This window comes from Gavia stellata, chromosome 13 (assembly GCF_030936135.1).
Source record: "Gavia stellata isolate bGavSte3 chromosome 13, bGavSte3.hap2, whole genome shotgun sequence".
Classification (NCBI taxonomy): Eukaryota; Metazoa; Chordata; class Aves; order Gaviiformes; family Gaviidae; genus Gavia; species Gavia stellata.
In genome coordinates this window covers 4327803-4348285 of record NC_082606.1, presented here as the reverse complement: position 1 = coordinate 4348285, position 20483 = coordinate 4327803, and the positions used below count along the sequence as shown (strand labels likewise).

Below are 20483 nucleotides of genomic sequence, written 5' to 3'. Positions count from 1 at the left end.
CTGCCCCAAGTATCTGTGGGACATGTTTCTCCCCATAATATATAATAGAAGGTATTTACTTCACGCTGGAGGCTGCAGGGAACTCTAAAAGAGAAAAAAGCTGCAACACCAGCTATTCATAAACGAAGTCATCTTGAAACTGTGAATTACTGGGAAGCAACTTAAAGTGCAACACAAAACCACATTCTGGTAACGTAACTCAAAATGTAATACCACGTTGGTACACGTGGTACCATCTTGTACAGTAAAATTAAGAAACACAAGCTAATGAACTCATATCTAAATTAAAACACAGTGTCAGACAAGCATTAGAGAAACAAGGCTGAAAAAAGAATTGCAAATTAAGTCAATTAAATATTATAAATCATTAGTTCAATGTGTTCATAATTAGGAAAAATAACCCTGTGGTATCTTAAATCAGAACTAATGCTAGTCATATTAAATAAACCCGGACAACTAACTTAATGTCTTACGTTTTGCAAAGATCTGATCAGAAGTACATTAACAAAGAAATGCAGTACATATAAAGGAGATTACCAAATTCTATTAATTAATAAGTGATAGACCTGGTTTCTAACTGATAGTACCAAAGTTGTTGGGATTACGTGCTTTCTAGCGCACGGAGCATCATGTCCATCCCCAGGTTTCATTTTTATGAACCACAGCAATCCAGACGGTAAAGTTAAAGTTCCTATCATATTCCAAGATTCTAACAACAGGATCCTGTAGAGAAGTTATCAGTATTGGGTCCTTTATTGCACAAATACCACATACCTTTTGTGATTACCCACCTGCATAGATAGTTCTCACAAAAGTGTCTGGTGACTGAATTTCAATGATGTCAGAAACAGGGGCAACATCAAGTTTGCCAGCCACTCTGGGAATAAGATTCTAGAAGTTAAAGATGAGAAGTTATCAAAGTAAATGCCAAGTAAAATGCACATGGTCAGTAAAAGAACGCCTGATGTCCCGATTTAACTTCATATAATGCTGTCTGTAAGTAAAAAGGCACATACAACTGTTCAGAATTTTGTAGGGCTACTCATGCAGCTTTAGCAGCCAAATAAAATCCCATTATTCTAATAACATTAGACATTTTATGAGACTTACCGTAAGTAAACCTTTAATTCAATATCTTAAATTGGGAGGCTTATTTGCTTCGATAGTTTAAAACTGAATATAGATGCAATTTACTCAGAAAATTGACAATTACGGATTGCTGAGCTCTTAGCACTTCAAGGAAAAAAAAAAAGCATTTTTGGAAGCTAGTTACCAGAGACAATAGGAAAAAAAAAACACCCTGCACTCTCCCCCAAAAAATTAGTATTAAAATATGTATTCTCCTGCTCTGAAATTGACTCTAGAAAATTACTTGGCACCTTTAGGAATGGTAAGGAGGATAAAAAGAGCAATATAAATCACGAAGAAATTGATGATAGCAAAAGCTTTGCTTGCCTTTTGTCCCCCTCCTAATCTGGTACAACACAAAGGGCCCAGTTCTGAAATCTTTACTCACATTAAGCACTGAAAAATGGAAGCGTAAACTTTAAAGCAAAAGCTATTAAACTTTACTAAGACACTGCAGATCAAAAATAAAAAGAAAAAATAAAATAAAAAAACCCTAAGACTTCAGGCATGTAAAGAGGTCTCTTAGCAAAATTACAAGTATTCAGACTGATATTGATTGGAAGTGAAAGGAGTCAGATGGAAGGCTGATGTCATTATTCATCCCACATCGGCAAGATTTCTGAAGTATCCTGTTTCTCTAATTTAGCTGCATCGTAACGTTGACCAGATTGTTAGTACTGAGGTTCTCTGCGTACTTAAAAATGTACTCCCTTAAAAACAAGTTTTGAAAAATTGTATTTTCATTTTAAAAAAAAATCTTGGCTAGGACTTGGATCTGTGTTATTTATATATATTTACAGACATTTCCATTTACATGACTTACATCACAGATGCAATTCTCCCCTCCAAAAAAAACTTGCTTCGAATAGGTCTGCACACTTTCATTTCAACATGAAAATCATACATTTTCCTTCTCGATTCACTGTACTTTTCCTTACAATTTTCATAATGCTTTCAGATCACTTAATCTATTTTGTGTTACTGTACATTTTGCCTTGTGTACACAGAACTAGCTGGTTACCACTAAGTATTTCTTCTACACTGTTCCTCTGTCCAAGTCAGCCCATAATAAAACTCAGACATGAATTAGTCTTTCTAACTAATGACCTCTTAAGCGAACTACTGTAACACTTTTTGAAAACTCAGTATGTCCACGGCTGACCTCTCTCAGGCATTTGATTCCCACTTTTACAAACAAGTGTCTCAGTCTCTTTTCTACAAGAAATTTCTGATGCACTTTGATCTACTTACCTTCCCAAAGGCAGATGCTCCAGCGCAAATGTGGGTGTAATTAAATTTTTTATGAGTTTCCAAAATCAAGGGAGTCAGCTCCTCTGAGGATAAAAATATATTGCTCAAAATTTACAACTATCTTATTTTCAATCACAAATATAAATACCATTTCTTTTGTCAATAGGTACAAACAACTCTCACCTGCTAGAAATCCCTTGTATACATCGTGCTGAGCCACTAGAACTTTTGCAACACCCTGCACTTTGCTGAGTTCTTGTGCTACCTATGATTACAAATGAATTATTATTAGTTTGTATTGTAACAGGCACCACAAACAAATAACAAGAGTCCCTGCTACAAAGAGCTCACAGCATATAGATTCATTAAAACTGGAACAAAGAAGTATGTGAATTTCAAAATCAGAATGAACCTGACGGAACAAAATGCAGATCTTCTGACTCACGGCATAGTGCCTTATGGGATAATGAAAATTAATTTTGTGAATGAGAAAAAGATAAAGCAAATCAAACATAGGAAAGCTTCCCTCCCTGTATGCAGGATTACACAATGATGGCATGATTTACTACAACAGCTGATAACAATCACACATCAGGATTATTGCTCAGTATTCTGATATAATCATCAAGAAACCTATCCTACTTTCTTTTAAATCAGTCAATAGCTAGCGCACAGCATACAATGCAAATACAAATGTACAGCAATATTATGATCTTTGTCCAAATTTTAGGAGCAATCCTTTGTTTGCAGCTGACTCTTTGCCTACTGATGTGATGTATATTTTCAATTCTATATTTAAGTATTTTTTCCTTTAAATTTGTAGAAGTGAAGTTTAAATGATAAAAGGGTTGTTGCAGATCAGAGAGAAGAGGACTGACAGCAGTGTCTGGAGACCACATGCATCGTCCCAGAACTAGCATAGTTTTACTGAGTTTGCTGAGTATCGGTTTACCCTCAAAAATTAACAAGAGGAAATAAACAAAAATTCCATAATAGCTGCTACAGAATATCCGAGTAACGGGCTTTTTTGTCCTATCCACACAGATTCTTACAAAGGAACTTAAAAAAACCCCAAACCTTCATTTTTTGTAAAGTACTTTTTCCCAGCATGACATACATTGCCAAATAGACACCATATACTTAGTATTAAAAAACGAACAAACAAAACATTCCCAATTAATTTTCTACTACGCAAGTGTCAAAGAATAAGGAAACTCAGTGAGAGACATTACGAGGCAAATTTTTTTTTTCTTTTTTTTATTTTCTTGATCTAATAAATCGTTGCTTCCAGGTCTCCACCTTGAACACTTGGGTCTCAGTTTAGAATAGCCACTGAGGTTTCTCCACCTATTCGTGAATTAGCTGCCGTTAAGTATGCCTCCTGCATGAGATACTACATACTGCTTTCAGAATAACGATTTATAAACAATAGCCTAGTATGAAAAATATCAAACATAATTATTTGTACTTTTACTGTTCACACAAGAGTACACCATGCTGGAATAAAAGTGTCACTAATGTACTAACTATATTTTCTCTTGATTTTGCACATAAAAATCAGACTAACAATACAACCACTAACATACAAGAAACTTTTTTTAGATGTGAACTGTATGATAAAGTCAAGAAGCACTAATTTCAGAATTTTAGGTTGCAAACACACTCTCGCTATGCTACTAGTCATTGACCAGTAAAAGCAAGACGCTCAGAAGCCCTGTTTGTCACTGTGCTGTTTCATTTCTGCTGGTTTCCATTTGAACAAGTGCAAGCTTCTTCCCAAGTTCTTAGCACTGCAGTATTTGTCTTTCAAACTTTACAGGGAAATATTGTTTTAAAAGCTAATTGTCCTTTAATCCTATAAAAATTTGCTTGCTTAAGCTTCTAACAACTGATATTGATATTCTCCCTTGTGAAATGAAATCTATACCCGTATTTTCACTTCAGAGGAGAAGCAGTTCAAGTGCAGGACATTTCCGGCAGATTAGCAATTCCTGGCACAGCTCCTCGTCACTACAGATTATTTTTCAGGCTACCAAGTATTGTTTCATTCATATGAAAATAGCATTTCCTACCTTGTCACAGCTGGTACCAGCTACTAAACAAGAAACTTCACCTCCAAGATGTTTTGCCGCAGTGATAGTATTTAGTGTAATGGGTGTAAGAGTCTCATTGTTGTGTTCTGCTATGACTAATGTACTCTGAAACCTCCGGAGCAGCGATGCCTTTAAAGAAAGAAAGAGAGAGAGGGGTTTGACACTTAGCATTTAAGTAAAAAACTGTTCCTAAGAACATCCAATGCTTTACAGAAAGTTATCAATTACACAAACTGTAGAACACTGCTGTCTAACAAAATAGGCTAAATCTAGGTAATTTTTATTAAGTAGGCAGCATACATAAGGTGTTAAAAAAAGACATAAACTTGCTTGACTTCAGCATATCTGTAACATGCTGTGTATAAACTAAAACTTCCACAGGAAAATACTGAACAATATCAAAATAACCCCATTTTAATACATTATATTCAAGCTCAGTTGATCAACTCAACTAAGTACCTTAAAGAGTGAAGATTAGACCAGCAAGACTAAGACACAAGGAAATCAAGGGTAGCAAGTAAGTGTTTACTTATTGGGTTTTAAGGGTTGTTTTTTTAGGATTTAACCAAAATCTAGCTACAGAACACACTTTTAAAATTAGTTATATATAAAGGCAAAATTGTATGCAGTGGCAGGATGACAATTAAGCAGCAAGGGCTCACAGCCTGAAAACACACTAACAGAACTGTTGAGAAGCATCAGGTTGACTTTTTTCTATTTTCCTTTAAAACATTTGACACTTGACCACTTATTCTACCATCACAATTTAATGGTCCTTACATAATAATTTTAACCAATTCGCCATCCACACACAGACTTTAACTTCTAAAGCAAAAATGAAAGGAAAAAAGGAGAAAAAACAAAAAGGCAAAGAATTGCCACAAAACCAAACCAAAATATTCTAAGCTCTGAGAATTTCCTCTCTAATTTTCAGGTGAACCTGGAAAAAGTGTTATTCCTCCAAGACTAATAGTAGGGTAGGGCAAGGGTTTGGAGTGGGAATGGGAATATTATCCTTCAAGTCTTTGTTTATCCTACATAAAGCCTAAATCAAGACTCAAGTTATGATCAATGTAATATAGAACAAATGGAAAACAAAATACATTCACTAATATGACCAAGACACAAATACTAACACAATGTTAAAGACAGCACAGCAAAACACTACTTTTTTAAACATATATTCTGACCCCATCTCCCCTCATGCCAAATATGCACTTACCCACCACTTAAACTAGAAAAAAAAGCTTCAGAAAAAACGAGAGGCTAAAATGTTGATATGGGCTTCAACCACACAAAGCCTACCAGCACGCTAAATTTCACACAGAGAAAGCAAATCCCGAGGACTTCCCTGAAGCTAATCAGTGTAAAAATAGAAATACAACGATAAGTTTTTGCAGAATCAGGATCGTAATTTGTCATTTTGATTAAAACAATAAGGATTCTTGTAAAAGTGCTCCGCATTTCATCTTTTATGCTTAAGGTTACTTGTTGTGATTAAAGATTCTAAGATCGTTTGAAGCCAATTGCCTGTAACAAAATATTTATTGCCAATATAGATCAGACACCATATTTTTGATTATGTTTCATACATAATTTGCAATAAAAGTTATGAGATTTTAGTCACCATTTGAAGAATAAATCCATGCTTTTGTGGCAAAAAGCCCACTTTTCCAATGATTTATAGTTGTGTCGCAGGGTAAAGTGGACCATGCTCCTGAAAGATTCTCAAGTTTTCAAATTTCCAAAGGGAGACGCATGCATTTTAAACAAGCACTTAATTCTGACTATATTATGATCTTTTCCCTAAATAAGTACCGCACCACCAGAGGAGCTCTATATCATTCTGTCAAACGATTCTAGAATAAACCGAGAAATAATTTTTTTAGCCAAAAACAATAAGAGCAATGGATGTTGCTTGAGCAAACTGGGTATTACAGCATTAACTAGGTATTATTTCTAAACTGATAATTCCACATTTTATATTTGTGGGAACTGCACACCAGAAGGTCGCTTTAAGCCTACATGCACGACACTTCTGAACACAAAGACAAGACCAGATTTAAAATAAATTAAAAGTCACATTCTAGTGAAAATCCTGGATGACAAATAAGATTCCTATGTGGGTCTGAATTTTAATATACTGACACACGTAAAATCATATTTTATTTTTTTTAATAAACAAAACCAACACAAAACCAAACTGACTTTTATTTGTTAGAATAAAGATTCTGCAGTAAAACCAGAGGGTAATTCATCCAGTCACATAGGATCCTGAAAACTGAGAATCTGCGATGAGTCTCTGAAGAGGACAGGCAGTTACTTTGATGAAGTAACTTGTCCAGCTGCACGTGTGCGAGAACAGCCCATTATTTCAATGACATACTTTCTCCACCTGTACTTTGGCAGGATGTCTAGTTTCAAGCCTAGATAAAATAGGAAAGTTAAGTATAAACCTAACCAGCTGACAGCATGGATAAAAAGGACAAGAAATAAGACACACCGAACAACCGAACTATGAAAACAATGCCTCAGGAGCAAACAGCACTCAGCTCTTGTGCCGCAGAAGGTTCCTGGTCAAAACCAAGCTCTGGAAAATCCGGCTATCCAAAGAAATCAATTACAGTTAAACATCCTACAAACCTGGGCAATCGAGTGGCTTCTCAAGCATGCCAGTAGATTATGAACCCACCTACCAGCAACCAGTAGAGCTAGAAATTTATTTCACCTAGGTTTAGATAAAAATCAAAGTTAGGCACCTATGTTCCCTCTACAGCAGAAACATCCACATTTCCTCTCTGGTAGAACTCCAGACAGTGAATCAGTTTATACTAAAATAAACATTTATGAAGAAAAACCGTCTGGAGTTTCCAACTCCCCCCCCAAACCCCCCAACATTTACTGTAGAGCAAACCTGGCCTCCGACTTCCAGATGTCTAAAAGTTGGAAAGATTAACCTAGATGTGCAGTATACATCAATCAAGCTGCTTGCAAAATGCCAAAGGATTCACTGAATCTATCGTCTCAAGTTTCCCCAAAGCATCTTTTTGCTCTGCACCTGAGAAACCCAGCAGTGTTTTCCAAGCAGAACGTGAAAAATTTAAGCATAATATCTGAATTTCTAGACTTCAGACAAAATAACTAAGACTGGGACACTGTTACTGTCCCAGCCAAACGTTAGAAATCTGGACATGCCCCGCACACAGATAAACCCACACGAGGCCAACACCCCATACATCCAAAGTACCCATTCAATTTGTGCAGGTGATCTGCTCTTCACAGCAACGCCAATGCAAACTGAATGTATGTTGGTCTTTCAGCACATAGGCAGGTCACCTGAACAGCGCACAAGGAGGCCCAGCACTTCTTAAGTACAGATTTGCTGTTTATATGCTAAGAAATATATGTATTAACAGCTGGAAAATCCCAGAAAAAAAGCACTGTAAATCTTTGCTTGGTGAGACTGTTGAGCAGACAGGTATCAATGGCCTCTACAGTCAGCAGTTGATAGCTAACCGTCTAACTGCTCCAAGGACGCTTGCTGGAATGCAGGAATTACAAAATCGGCTCTGAAGTAACACACGTGGCAGGTGCAGGAACAAAAGATGGGACAGCCAAAAAGTCTCTCCAGAAATGCAAGAGCTCCGGCAGGTGTATTCTACACGGCCCCACACTCACATACAAATATGCACGAATATAAAACAGGCTGTTAGAAACTTCAGCCAGGAAACTGAAGTTTGTCTCACAACCTCTTCAGAAGAATCGCTGGAAGTTTCTGGAACTAAACCAAAATAGAAATTCACAAGGCAAAAGCACCTAACACCTGGACCCACAAAGGTATCTCTAGAGATTATTTTCTTAGCTATAAAAGCAAACTGGCCAGAAATTAAAATTTTAAAACTGCTTAATAGGAATTACGTACCTCATAGAGACCCATTATCACTGGGCAAAATTAAATTCCCAAGAACTAGGAATTGGCGTATTACTAAAGATAATGGCTACATTCCTATACAACAAAACAATGCCTAGTTCTATTAATAGACAGTCTTGTAGCCGCAAAACTTAAAAAAGAAGAAGAAGAAAATATTTGGGAAGCCTAGGGAGAGGAGGGAGCTCTAGCAATAAAGCTTATACTTCACCTAGAACCTTTGTACAGATCTGGCTACAGAAGAGATCTGAGAGGCAGCTATTTATCTCCAGGAAACGCTAACTAGAAAAACAACACTAAAGGCACCTCAACTGAAAAGGAACTATAACTGCAGCAAAGAACAGCAAAAGAAATAAAGAAAATACTTATAAAAAGATTTATTTGGGAATCACAATGAAGACTTAAAATTACAAAGGAATTGAAGCAGCAATAGAAAGATGTAATACAGAATAAAATTTTCCAGATACGTCTCATGCAAACCATTAATAAAAATCAAAGCAACAAAGCTGTTCTGAAGTACAGACAACACTACTGAAAGTGAACTCAAGATAAGTGAATACATTTAAAAAGTTAATAGTCTGAGCTTATCATTGAAGGATAGATACAAAGTATTCCCTAAGACTACAAACGTAGCCCACTACTTTGAGTAAGGTGTGTTTCAGGCTATTAAACCTCTTTATCTGAATTATCTCAGGTTAAAAAAAAAAAAACAGAAAACAAACAAACAAAAAGAAACCCACAGGTGCATCATGAGATATATACCACTGAAATAAAATCCACTGTTTTCAGAAACACCAGGAAATTGAAAGCTCTGAACAAACCAACAGGAACTCAGAAACTCAACAGCTGTGAAAACTGGGTCCCCCAAAATGCCGTAAAGACACAAAAAGAATACCTGCTCAATATCACTGAAAATTAAGCAAGTGATGTTTCACTTTATTCAAAAACTATTATATGGTAAAATACTACCCTACATAGTGAGAAAGAAAACCTGATCGTTAAGACTTTCACCTGAAGCTCTCCAACAGGTTCATAAGAACATGCCTATTATTTTGTTTAAGCCAACTCTAAAGCATCTCTTGCCTCCCAAAAAACACACTGCAGAAGCAAATGCAACTTTTATTTTATATGGACCTTTAAAACAACAGCAGAACCCTGAAATATTACACAAAGCAAAACAGTTTTCTTAAGAAACAGAGAGCCACAACGTCCTTCACTTTTTCACTCTGTTGCTGGGGTTTTTTTGAGGTAGTGTGGAAGTAGAAGGGAGGGAGACCAAGAGATTTGTTTATGACTTGAAACAGTCAAGACTAGCGCTGCTTCCCTTCATGAATATCCTTAGGATAAATTCTAACTTCAACACAGGTTGAACGACAACCCGATACAAAATTGCAGGCATTGGTATTATATCCACCTGCAATCAGCCTGGCCCCAAACTGCTGGGTAACATCATATAAGAAGAAAAAAGAAAAAAAACCGCAACACTGTCAATAGGCAAAAAGGCAGACACTTGCTTATCTGATAAAGACGATAACGAACAGAGAATGTTAAGAGAACACATTATCTGTTGGTTGTTTTATAAAGGTAGGAATGTGTGACCTCAAAATGCCCCTTAACTAAAAGTCTGCAAGAGAATCCCAATGATCACGATTTCCTATCATTACAGGTTTGAAAGGGACCTCAAGATACAAAGCTACCCTCCATCAGACACTTAAGCAACCATATCTATGTTATTTCCAACATATCTGCCTAGCTTATTGTTAGTGTGTTCCAACGATGAAGACTCCTAGGCAACCTATTCCAAAAACTTACTATCCTTTCAACTAGAAAGGATTTCTTAATGTCTATCTTAACTCTTCACAGCTATCTTCAATAGCTTTCTTGCAATTTAAGCCAACTGTTATTATTTTATCATCCATGGACTGGTGAAATGGCTTATTCCCACCTCTGCACCAATTTTTTGTGTACTTGCAGCATCATATTCGTCCTCGGTCCTCCCATCTTTAAGTCATGCAACTCCAACCTTTCCTTGTTGCTCATACTTTACAGGTCTCTCGCATCCTGTTTTTCTCTAGACTCTATTCACTCTTGAACTGCATGAGTGCTGAAATGGAGTTTGCATCGCTTCTCTTGCAGACTACGATGTTACCCGCGCACTGAAGATGCACACAATGTTTTATTGGCTTTATTTTATAAATTTATGAGTTTAGATGCATATGGCTGGAAAATAAGGAGCTGATCTCATGTTTCCAGGACACGAAACTGAATTGTGCAGCGATCACGAGTAAAGTATTATTTAGGCAGCAGTTCCAGATGTTCTAGGAGCTCCAGAGATCATCAAAACCTTTGCTCTGGAAAGCCTACAGCCTAACAATAACTGAAAGATGTCCATGAGTATGACAGTTATAATTTTTAGATTAACTAAATCACATGTGTCCTGATCTGCCTTTGCTCTTTTTTTAAGCCATTCTTAGCACCTGACACCGATTAATATATCCATAATTACTATTTTAGAGCTGTACAGAACTGTAATACTTGTAAAAGCCTTGGCGAGCTCAAAGAGAAACTTGCGAGATTTAAAGCTCTTGTAAAAGGGCTATTTACACATGGTTCTAGTGGAGGGAGTGTCTCCTAGTGCATGCTACAAGATTGAAGCGATATTCAGGGACATTTCATCATCTACTCCAACTAACCTTGAGTTCACCTAGTCGTTAAATTTGGTAACGTAGCCACCAGACACACCAAGCAGCAAATAACCTCCAAAAGCCCAGCACTCCTCCCAGCTGAGCAATATGAAGGTCAATATGGAAGAGCAACAAGTGTTTCACATTAGCTTCGGTCCACAGATTGTGGTGGTTAAAGCAATCACAATTCTGCACAGCTGAGTTCATGTGACTGAGAAACGCTGTATTAACTTCGCAAAACCCCAGAAAGCCTCTCCTTGAGCCATAAACGTGTTTCTAACCTTGTTAAGAGTGTGCAGTAATAAACTCCAGGAGCCTTTTCCAGCCGTAAGGAAAGTACTCCTGTTCCTTGGCTACTCCTGCACTAGCTGAGGCAGATGAGGGTGAGCACGCCGATAAATTTAAGACTTCCCTGATGACTACGTTAGCTCTTCATACCGGACAACAATCCTCAACTCTTGCCTGCAGCGAGCACTGGAAAGGGCTTCTTAACACCCGGCATCCACTCAGAAACTTTATTTTTAACAGCCACGGTGTGGGAGCGAAGCGGAGTCCAGCGGAGGAGCTCGGGCCCCGGACACCCCCTCAGCCACCACTGCCGGGCGGGCCAACGGCGGAGCTCGGCCCCGCGCCCCGCCCCGCGCCACCTTTGCCCCAGTGGGCACGGGCCCGCACGGCCGGGGCGGAGGGAAGGCAACCGACCCCTCAGCACCCCGCGCCGGGCGCCGCGGCGGAGCGCCCCCCCCGCCCCGGCCGCGCCTGAAGGGGCGCGCGCGCTTCCCGCCCTGCCCGCCGCCCCCCGCCCGCACTCACCGCCCGCCGTAGGCGCTGCGCCGCGACCGCCCGCAACATGGTTCCACCGCCCCGGCCCCGCTCCGCTCTCGCGAGAGCCGCGCCCCACCCCGCCGCCTCATTGGCCGGAGCGGCGGGCCAATGGGCAGCGGCAGAGTGCCCCCCCCCCCCATCCCATCCCAGCGGCAGCTGGAGGGCGCGTGCCGTGGCGGTTGGAGCGGCTCGCGCGGGGCCGTCGGCGGGGCACGCGGGGCGGTTGGGGCTGGCGCGAGCGCGAAGCAGCCGCGCGCGGGACGGTTCTTTATTGCGAGCGGCGGAGAACTGGGCTACGTCAACACCGACAGCCGGCACTGCAGGGGCGGGGCGGCGCCCGCCCCGTGGGTCCGCGCGGAGCGCTCTGCAACCCCCGACCCCGCGCACGGGCGGCTGTCCCCCCCCCCCCCGCGCCCGGCACCGCGCCCTCGCTGTCCGCGCGGCGCCGCAGGGCAGAGCGAGGTCGCCGCGGCTGTCAGGGCGCGGCGACGGCGGAGCACCTCGAGGGGAGGGGGGCGCCCCTCCACCTCGCGGCACGTGCGCCTTCCCGCCCCAAGGGGCCGCGGCCTTCTCCGGCCTCCCTGTCCCTCGTGCCCCGGCGCTGCGCCCGCCGAGTTGAAGCCCTTTGGAGAGAAGGAAACGACGGGGAGCGGAGCGAGGCGTGCAAGTGCCCGTGCTCCAGACCAAATCCTGCCCCAAGGCAATAAACACATGCCCTGCGAAGAAAAAGAAGGGGAAGGCCTCTATTTGCAGCTGTGCAGCCAGCAGAAGTGTGGGAGGGCACGGCCGGCACGGGCAGGCTGCCAGCCCGAGGCTGGGGGCACGCCGGGGCCTGGAGCTGCCTGCCTGTTGCCAGATCCCCCCAGCATTAGAGACACAGCCAGAGCAAAGGAGACAAAATGGGGCCGGAGCGTGTGGTGCGCAGGAGAGGCCAGACGTCACGGCGCTTCGCAATCGTCGCGACCCACCAGTTGTCCAAACGCCCCGACAGCTTCAAAGACCAGTCAGGTAGCACCAGCCCGGGACAGCATCCCCTCGCCAGGGCAGATTTACGGCTGCCTCACACACCCCCCTGCGCTCTGCCCCGCACCGGCATTGGAGAATAGCTCCTTTGCTCTGAATAATTTGTAGATTTTTTTATCATTATTTATTACTCCAATTTCTCAGAACCACAGCAAAACATTTCGTGCCTGCCACTTCCACAGCACCAGGGTGCTGCCGGGGCTGAGCCAGGACTCACACTTGTTGCCATACCTCCGGATTTTTTCCAGGTGGCAAGGAGAGGGATTTAAAAATCAGTGAAGCAAAATGCTTCAGGCCAAATTCACTGCTAAAGTATGTGCTGTGGCTCTCTGAAAACCTGGTGTCCTGGAGAAGCTGGCAGCAGCCGCCACACTGGAGCAACCAATCCACCAGCCCAGGAGCCCTGAGCACACATGGATTTGGGACGTGCCCGACAGACTTTCCATCCCGGAAATCGCTAGATAGCAAGCCACGAATGCAGTTTCTTCCTTCCCATCCTGAAGTGGTTTAGAGAAAAAAAAAAAAAAACAAACCTCTGAACAATTATGGCCATGGGACCTTTCTTCCAAGAATAAGCAGTGATCTGCAGCATGTCAGTGATTCGTTCTGCATTTCTGAGGCGCCCCATAGGAAAGCAAAAGGCAAATTGATCAAAAAGGCTTTTCGGCTTTGCCACAGCCTTGGCACAGGTTCACCTCTAAAATTTATTCTGCCACGATTTTCACATCAGATGCCAAAAAGTACTACTGCTTTACAGCAAAAGCTAACCAGGTCCAGCACTGCAAGCATCTGAATGGACAATTTACTTTGTCTCAAATGCCTCTATAATAGAAGAAAAGCATCTGTACTGCATATTCCAGCTTCCTGGCCTCAGAGCACTACCTAAAACTCCCAAGCCCTGAGAGAGGGCTGCAGAGGGAAGAGCTGAAGGAGGTGGCAAACCTCCTTCAGGGCCTGTGCCTGATTAAATGGATTAAAGTAGCTCCAGCACTGCTCTAACTTCTGCCCAGGCCTGGCTTCACCCTTCATCCAGTCCCCAAAAAATGAAGAAAACAGTATTTGGGGCTGCCTGTGCGTCTCCTGGATTGAGCAAGTGATGGGGTGAAAAAAAATAAGTATTCATGAAGATGAGGAGAAGGATGATTTTGCAGAAGTCACAGGACCCTGAGATGGGTTTGAGAAGACGATAAATAATTGAAGCAGCTCTTTACTGCCAATTTGAGAGATGGTTAAGGTGCAGCATAACTCTTTAGAGATGAGACATTTCATACAGTATAGAAATCCCTATCCTCACCCTAGGTAATCCAACAAAAGGAACAACAAAAGCAAAACAAGGATGCAAAATAAGAACATCCTGGGCATCCTTAATTTGGCCATTACGTCTTTCTTGTTAAGCTATTTTACTCATTAAAAGCGTGGCACGCAATTTCATAATCCTATTTTAAGCTGCAAAACCGAGCTTCCAACACGCACATCTCATGGGGATGAAATCTTTAATGAAAAGAAACAACACATGCACACCCAAAAAACCCCAAAAGCACAAAAATAAACAATCCCATCTCATTTGAGTTTGTTTTTTAATACCTCAGACCAAAACAAAAGGTAGCTACTATGAAAATTGACCTAATTGCGTCATAGCTCAGAATAAGTTGATCCTTTCACTATGTATCTGGCTTATATCGTGTTTTCATGAGCAGAGTGACATCGCCACCCTGTAGGTCAGATTTCAAGGTGTAGCGTCACCAATCCAGAGACATGACAGGCTTTTTACTATGTTTTCTGTTTATAATTTTGATTCGAAACCTCAGCAACACTTCAGATGCACATAATCCTTATTGAAACTGGCTTGATGCGGATTACACCCTGGAGCACAAAGGAAGTCTTTATCACTTATGGCCAGTGTTTTAGGAACTTATAACTGTAATCAGGTAGGGATTATATCAGCGTGATCCGTATTAGCTGAACCGTGGCAAAAAGCTTTTTTCTATTTGACCTTCCCACCTAGGGCATAACAATAATAAAAACGGTGTAACATGCAACAAACAGGTGCCACTGAAGGTGGAGTCACCATCCACCACAGGCAGAGGATAGTACTTTGAAAGAAAAATCAGTCATTAATTAGTGGAAGCAGATCCTTGTATGGTGCATTGTTATCCAGGATTATTTCATTAGGATCTGCTGACCCAATTTCTGCATTGGAAAGGGAATTACATTTTTTCACACTATTGGGAGGGGGGGAAAGAAAAAAAAAAAAGAAGAAATCAGTAACACAGATTACTCAAACTTTTAAAAATATGGTTGCAAACAGGAGCAGGTACCTGTATTGGTATCTCTACAAAAGCCAAATGAAACAAGAACCATCACAAATATGTAACCGTGTGCCCACTAGAATCAGATTTTGGTTCCCTTAAAATACATTATTCCTAATTAAAACATAGGGAATCCAGCTAATACAGCCCCATGACTAAGGAATTTAGTGAAGGGCAGGAATTTTTTTATTACCGCTATGCTGGTCCCCTCTGTCACAGGTCATCCTTAGCTTACTCGTCCTGCAATCACCCAGGGCATAGCTGACTCAAATTAAAAGAGCTTCATTTGGGAGGCTTCCCCAATACACGAAACAATTCACCTCCTAATCTGTCAAAATCCAATAACGTTAAAGCAACTGCAGCCTGCTTACGGCTCAGCGGGGCTCTCTTGAGCCGACAGGCAGGACCCACGGCCCAGCACCGGATGGGCAGCAAAAAACACAGGGATGGGACAAAAACCCACCTCGGAAGTGGCAGCAGGAGAGATCTCTGCTGCTGAAATATTTTGTACTCAAGTGCTGCAAGCTCACGTGAACCGAGTGGTTCAGCCACCCCAGGACGCTGCCCATCCCCCTGCACTCACCCCTTCCCCACAGCCACAACACAGGACTCTCTGCACAACGTGGGGCGTGTCTCCCCAGGGTCCTGCTCTCTGCCTCTCACCCTCACTGGCGCAAAAATACATCTCAACATGTCTGACATTTGAGTTCCTTTATAATAAAACACCACCACAGGTGTGCTCAATGCTCTGCCCAGATCATCTTACAACCACTCACCTGTGGGTCTCAGATCAGCAAGTTGTCTTTCATGAGGCCTGACAGCAGCCCCCTGGAAGGGGACAATGCCATGAGCCCTATTTCCAAAGCAGGGGACAGAGGAAAGCGCTCCCCCAAAGCCACTCCGTGGCAGAGACAACCCTTCTGCTGATACTGAGTCTACAAAACCACCACAGGCAGGTGTTTCCCCTTTCTTATAAACTCCTCTCACTTGCTTATCATTTCCATGTGCCAATCAAGTAACAAGGGAGTCAGGGAGCAATATCACGTCACATTTGCTGCATATTCCTAGAGGACGAGATCACCAGAGGAGTTAAAGGAGCCCCTTCTGCCAAGGTCACGGGCAAAAAGGGACCCTCATAACCTCCTGGAAGCAAAGGCCCAGGTTACCTTGGAAGGCAGCTTGTCCTGCCCGGGAGCAAATGTGGTTTGTGCAGAGAATGAGGGAAGAGTTGCCAGCGGGGAAAGCTCTGCTCCCATCCCGGTGTGGACACCTGCAATGGGTGTTCCACGACCTGCCGCCTTCCTTCGGCATGCAGCTCGCCTTGTTGCTAATGGGAGATGCGTGTAAAATTCTCTGCCGGGTTATAGCAGCATTATTTTTTAAACAGGCAGCTGCATTTACTGCCCGTTACGCTGCTGGAGAGGAATCCAGATGCCACTGTATTCCCGCTCGTGCCAGCCCAAGCCATTCCTGCAGAGGCAGGGACAGCCAGCGCGTGAAATCACCCCAGGGGAACGGCCCTTTCCATGCCTGCAAGCACTTCAGGGGAAGTTGCTTTTTCCTTTTTTCCTTCAGTTTCAGCTCAGCGAGTAACACTTTAGCACTACGTGCAGCAGCTGCAACAGGCCCCTGTTTCCAGTGTTTTGGGACCTGCTTGGTTTTTGGTATATTTATTTCAAAGCCTGTTGAGAGAAGGAGCACCTTCTGGTGAAGTTACCTGCGGCTTAAGCCACCCAGTGACAAAGGCTAATGCACCTCCCGCTCATCCCATCACTAAGTCTTAGGTGCTGCAACTTACCCATTGCCTTTAATCCTGCAGATAATGGCATAATGAGATCCAGTGGCTGGGGGCTGAACCTAAAATATACACTTCATTTGCCATTTCAGTGAAAGTAGTTACCGAGCAGGATGGCTTCGCAGGGAGCGGGGCAGCCTCTCCCGTGCTGGCAGGCTACATCAAGAGCAGATACATCTCTGAGAGACATGACTGAGGTCAACCATAAACTAACGGGCTGACTGCGAGGGGAAAAAATAATAATACTGGGTCCAACTGCATGGCGTGGTATGAAGGAAGCCAGATGAGGTGGGCCAATGAGTCCTTTCTGCGCCTGTGAACTTCCCGAATCCTTCTTATCCGGAGGGGAAGAAATGGCAAGGGCTCCCGTTGCCATTTTACCATGGCTGATTCTTAATCAATAGCAGGGCTGGCAGTAGCTCTTGTGCAATACCACTTTCCCCAGAGCTGGGCCCTCTTCCCCTGCAATGCTCCCAACCCCTGCTGGTCTCAGAAGAATTGAGCCCAAAGCTCCACATAGCAATTCAAATGCATCACCAGACATTAGGCCACCGGGTTAACCACTGTTTAATTTCGTCACATTTGTTTGTGAGTTATGTACGTGCCTTTCTTTTGTCAACATCTCCTTTTAAAAAGGATATTGATTTTGTTTTCAAAGGCTCTCGAAAATAAAATGAATGACTACATTCTAAGGAAGAGTCATTTTCTCAACAGCTGTAAATAATTTATTGTTCGCAACCCACCCAGATCAAAAGATACTTCATCAACTGATGTGGCAAAATCTGGTGCAAGCTGCATTTCTATTATCTCAGATCCAATTAACCATTTGGAGCAGACTAAAACATAACTAGATCAATCCAGAATCAGATTAATATCCAATCCATAATCACATTAATCACAATCTGTCCATAATTAGCCATCAGATAATCCCATTGGACAGGAGGTGACATGCAGTATCCCATTATCTCATTAATTATCTATTTTCAGTATCAGACATTGTCCCCAAACACAGGGAAATGTTTTTTAAAGGAAAAATGGACAGGGAATTCTCCTTTTGCTACATCCTCCCCACTGAAGCCCCCAGTGGTTCGACGTTGGAGTTTTACGATGTTTCTTTGGTTTTACGTGTTCTGTTAGAACCAAGAGCTGTTTTTTTGAGAGATGTCATCTTTTTAAATAAAATATTATTATCTTAGGAAGATGGATAAATAAAACATTTGTTTCATGTGAACAAGTTTATAAAAGAAAAGAAAACCCTTCATCAAAGGTTTTAATAGTAACATGATAACAATAGCTTTGCAATGCTAAATCTTATTGCAGATGGTTCCTGTCCTTTTTTGTAATGTAAGTGAAATTGTGTTCCATCTGTTTTAATTTTATAATGGACTTAATCCGTGGCTGGCTCTGAAAGAATCAGCATTTACTGCCTTTGCAATCTGCTGGAAACAAAAAAAATTGTTACCGTTTCCCCTTTCTAGAGGGAACTTGTATTTTTATTTGGGAGCAAAAACCAAAGAGTTGCTCTGTAGAGAGTGGGAAGCACTGTTAGCCGGCCGCACCCCGCGGCCAGGCAGCCCCTGCCAGCTCTCGCACCAAACCCAACCGGAATTGCCCCAAAAGCGGTTGGAAACTGTGGACACTGGGTGGAGGAGAGCAGGGAGTAATCGGTGTGGCAGGAGAGATTGCATTGGGTTTTGAGTAACAAATGCTTCCAGCATTTTAAATCAACCTGAAAGCAGTTTTCCAGAGGTCCCTCCTGACCTGAATTATTCTAGATTTTATGATGTGCTTTCCCTTACCACCCCCCCCCCCCAAAATGAACCAACAGTTAACCTGTTTGTAAAATGTGGTGGCATCGGGCTGGTTTTATGCCTCTTGGCATCACCTGTAGTCGTTTTAAAGTTTTTTGTACGTCACCTAGAGGAGGTTCAGGACTTTCAGCATTTCCCTGTCAAGTCTTTTTTTGGGGTTTTCTACCAAACTGCCCCATGCACCACTGCCTGCCCCGTTCCTACCTGCCCGATCACAAACCGAGTCCAGTCCCACCGTACCTGCCTGGTGTCGGCGCACTGCTCTGTACTGACACAGGTGTGCCTGCAGCACAGCTTTGCGCCCGTTTGGAAAAGTTTGGCTGGCTCAGCTGTAACCTTTCCTATTCCTAAGCCGGTGGGAGGTTTGGGAGAGCAGAGAGGACCCTGCCCTCAAGTGAGAAAAAGGGTGATGCAACACGGAGCATCCCTGCCAAGCTGCTGTATTCTTAGACATGTCTCATTCTCCTATCACTGACATTTTATTTTTGCATTTTATTGTTAACACATGCAGATACTGACTCACTCAGGACTCCGTGTTTTCCGGCTCAGGCTGAAGTCACCCTTCTGCACCCCCTTTCCTGTCAGGCGCCCAGGCGTGGGCAGGACACCCCGTGCCGCCCCATGGCCATGGCAGCACTGTGGAGTTTCCCATCACCTGTCCCACGGGGTGACCCCAGTTTGAAGAGCCAGCCAAACTTTTCCGATGCCCTTCGCATCACTCGCATCTCAGCTCAGCTCTGTCGCTGGCAAATGAACCACACTGACGGCAGGCAGCGATAGGACCACAAACCCCGACAGGCCACCCTGGCGCTGCCACGCAGGCAGGGGACACGTGGGCTCTCCCTGCCCCAAAGATGTCATTGCCACATGGCACCTTTGCACATGCAGGGGCGGGCAGGGATTCCGAAATCCGCCATGCGATGTGTGCCCCTGCTGAAGTGGGTGCCCCAAATGCCATACTGCTTCCCGCCTCGGCTCCTGCACAGACTTAAATGTTTGCGTTCAGCATTTGGGGTCCTCAAAGGCGTAGCAGGAGCTGTGGTCAGGCTGGAGGGAGTGGGTCGAATAGTCAAACGCCAGTTATCCAAATCCTCCTCTCCCCCTTCTCAGCTTCCAGGGTGCCTGACTCGCACAAACCCCAAGTGCTTCAGCTGGAAAACCCATCCTGCCCCCCTCCTCCAAGCAAAACAAGCACAGCCTGCCCTTCCAGAGCCAAAATTTGAAGTCACCATGTCTTTCCCAATCCGTACAGGTTGGTCTATGCCTGTCAATTTCCGTGTGTAAAATTAAAAAGGCGATTGCGTGGAGGGGAGGGCCAGTACCCAAGCCCCAAGACAGCAGCGATCTCAATTCCAGCACGTATAAGCTTTCACGGACCTTTTGAGCTTCTCGTGCCGCTGTGCTGCGAAGTCTTGGGGAATTTAAAACCGAGTCAAAGGCCGCTGAAGTGCTCTCCCTATTTTTCTGCTAATGCACGGGAAGCCCATAGGGGGGCTGGGGGCAAAGAGGGAGGAAAAACGAATAGAAGGGATAAAAAAGCGACAGGAGACGCTCAGCTGCAGGAGCAGCACGGGATCAGGTGCATGAAAATGCGGTAAAGTACTATTTTTCCCTCCAATTTCAACTCCTCACGCGG

At 43.2% G+C, this 20483-nt stretch overlaps 1 protein-coding gene across 2 annotated transcripts in view; it reads right to left on the bottom strand.

Moving 5' to 3' along the window:
* The window catches only part of ETFA (electron transfer flavoprotein subunit alpha), a 33539-nt gene extending 21597 nt beyond the window's left edge, over positions 1–11942 (bottom strand). Inside the window, exons 1-5 of one of the 2 annotated variants that reach the window (XM_059823592.1) lie at positions 11898–11942; positions 4452–4601; positions 2563–2644; positions 2380–2462; positions 792–891 (exon numbers count right to left, since the gene is read on the bottom strand). In XM_059823592.1, coding sequence (XP_059679575.1) covers positions 792–891; positions 2380–2462; positions 2563–2644; positions 4452–4601; positions 11898–11936 — 454 coding nt within the window. In that variant the 5' untranslated portion in view covers positions 11937–11942. The remainder of the gene's footprint in view (positions 1–791; positions 892–2379; positions 2463–2562; positions 2645–4451; positions 4602–11897) is intronic. The other variant, XM_059823593.1, reaches the window with a different exon arrangement.
* Between the last annotated feature and the right edge of the window lie 8541 nt (positions 11943–20483).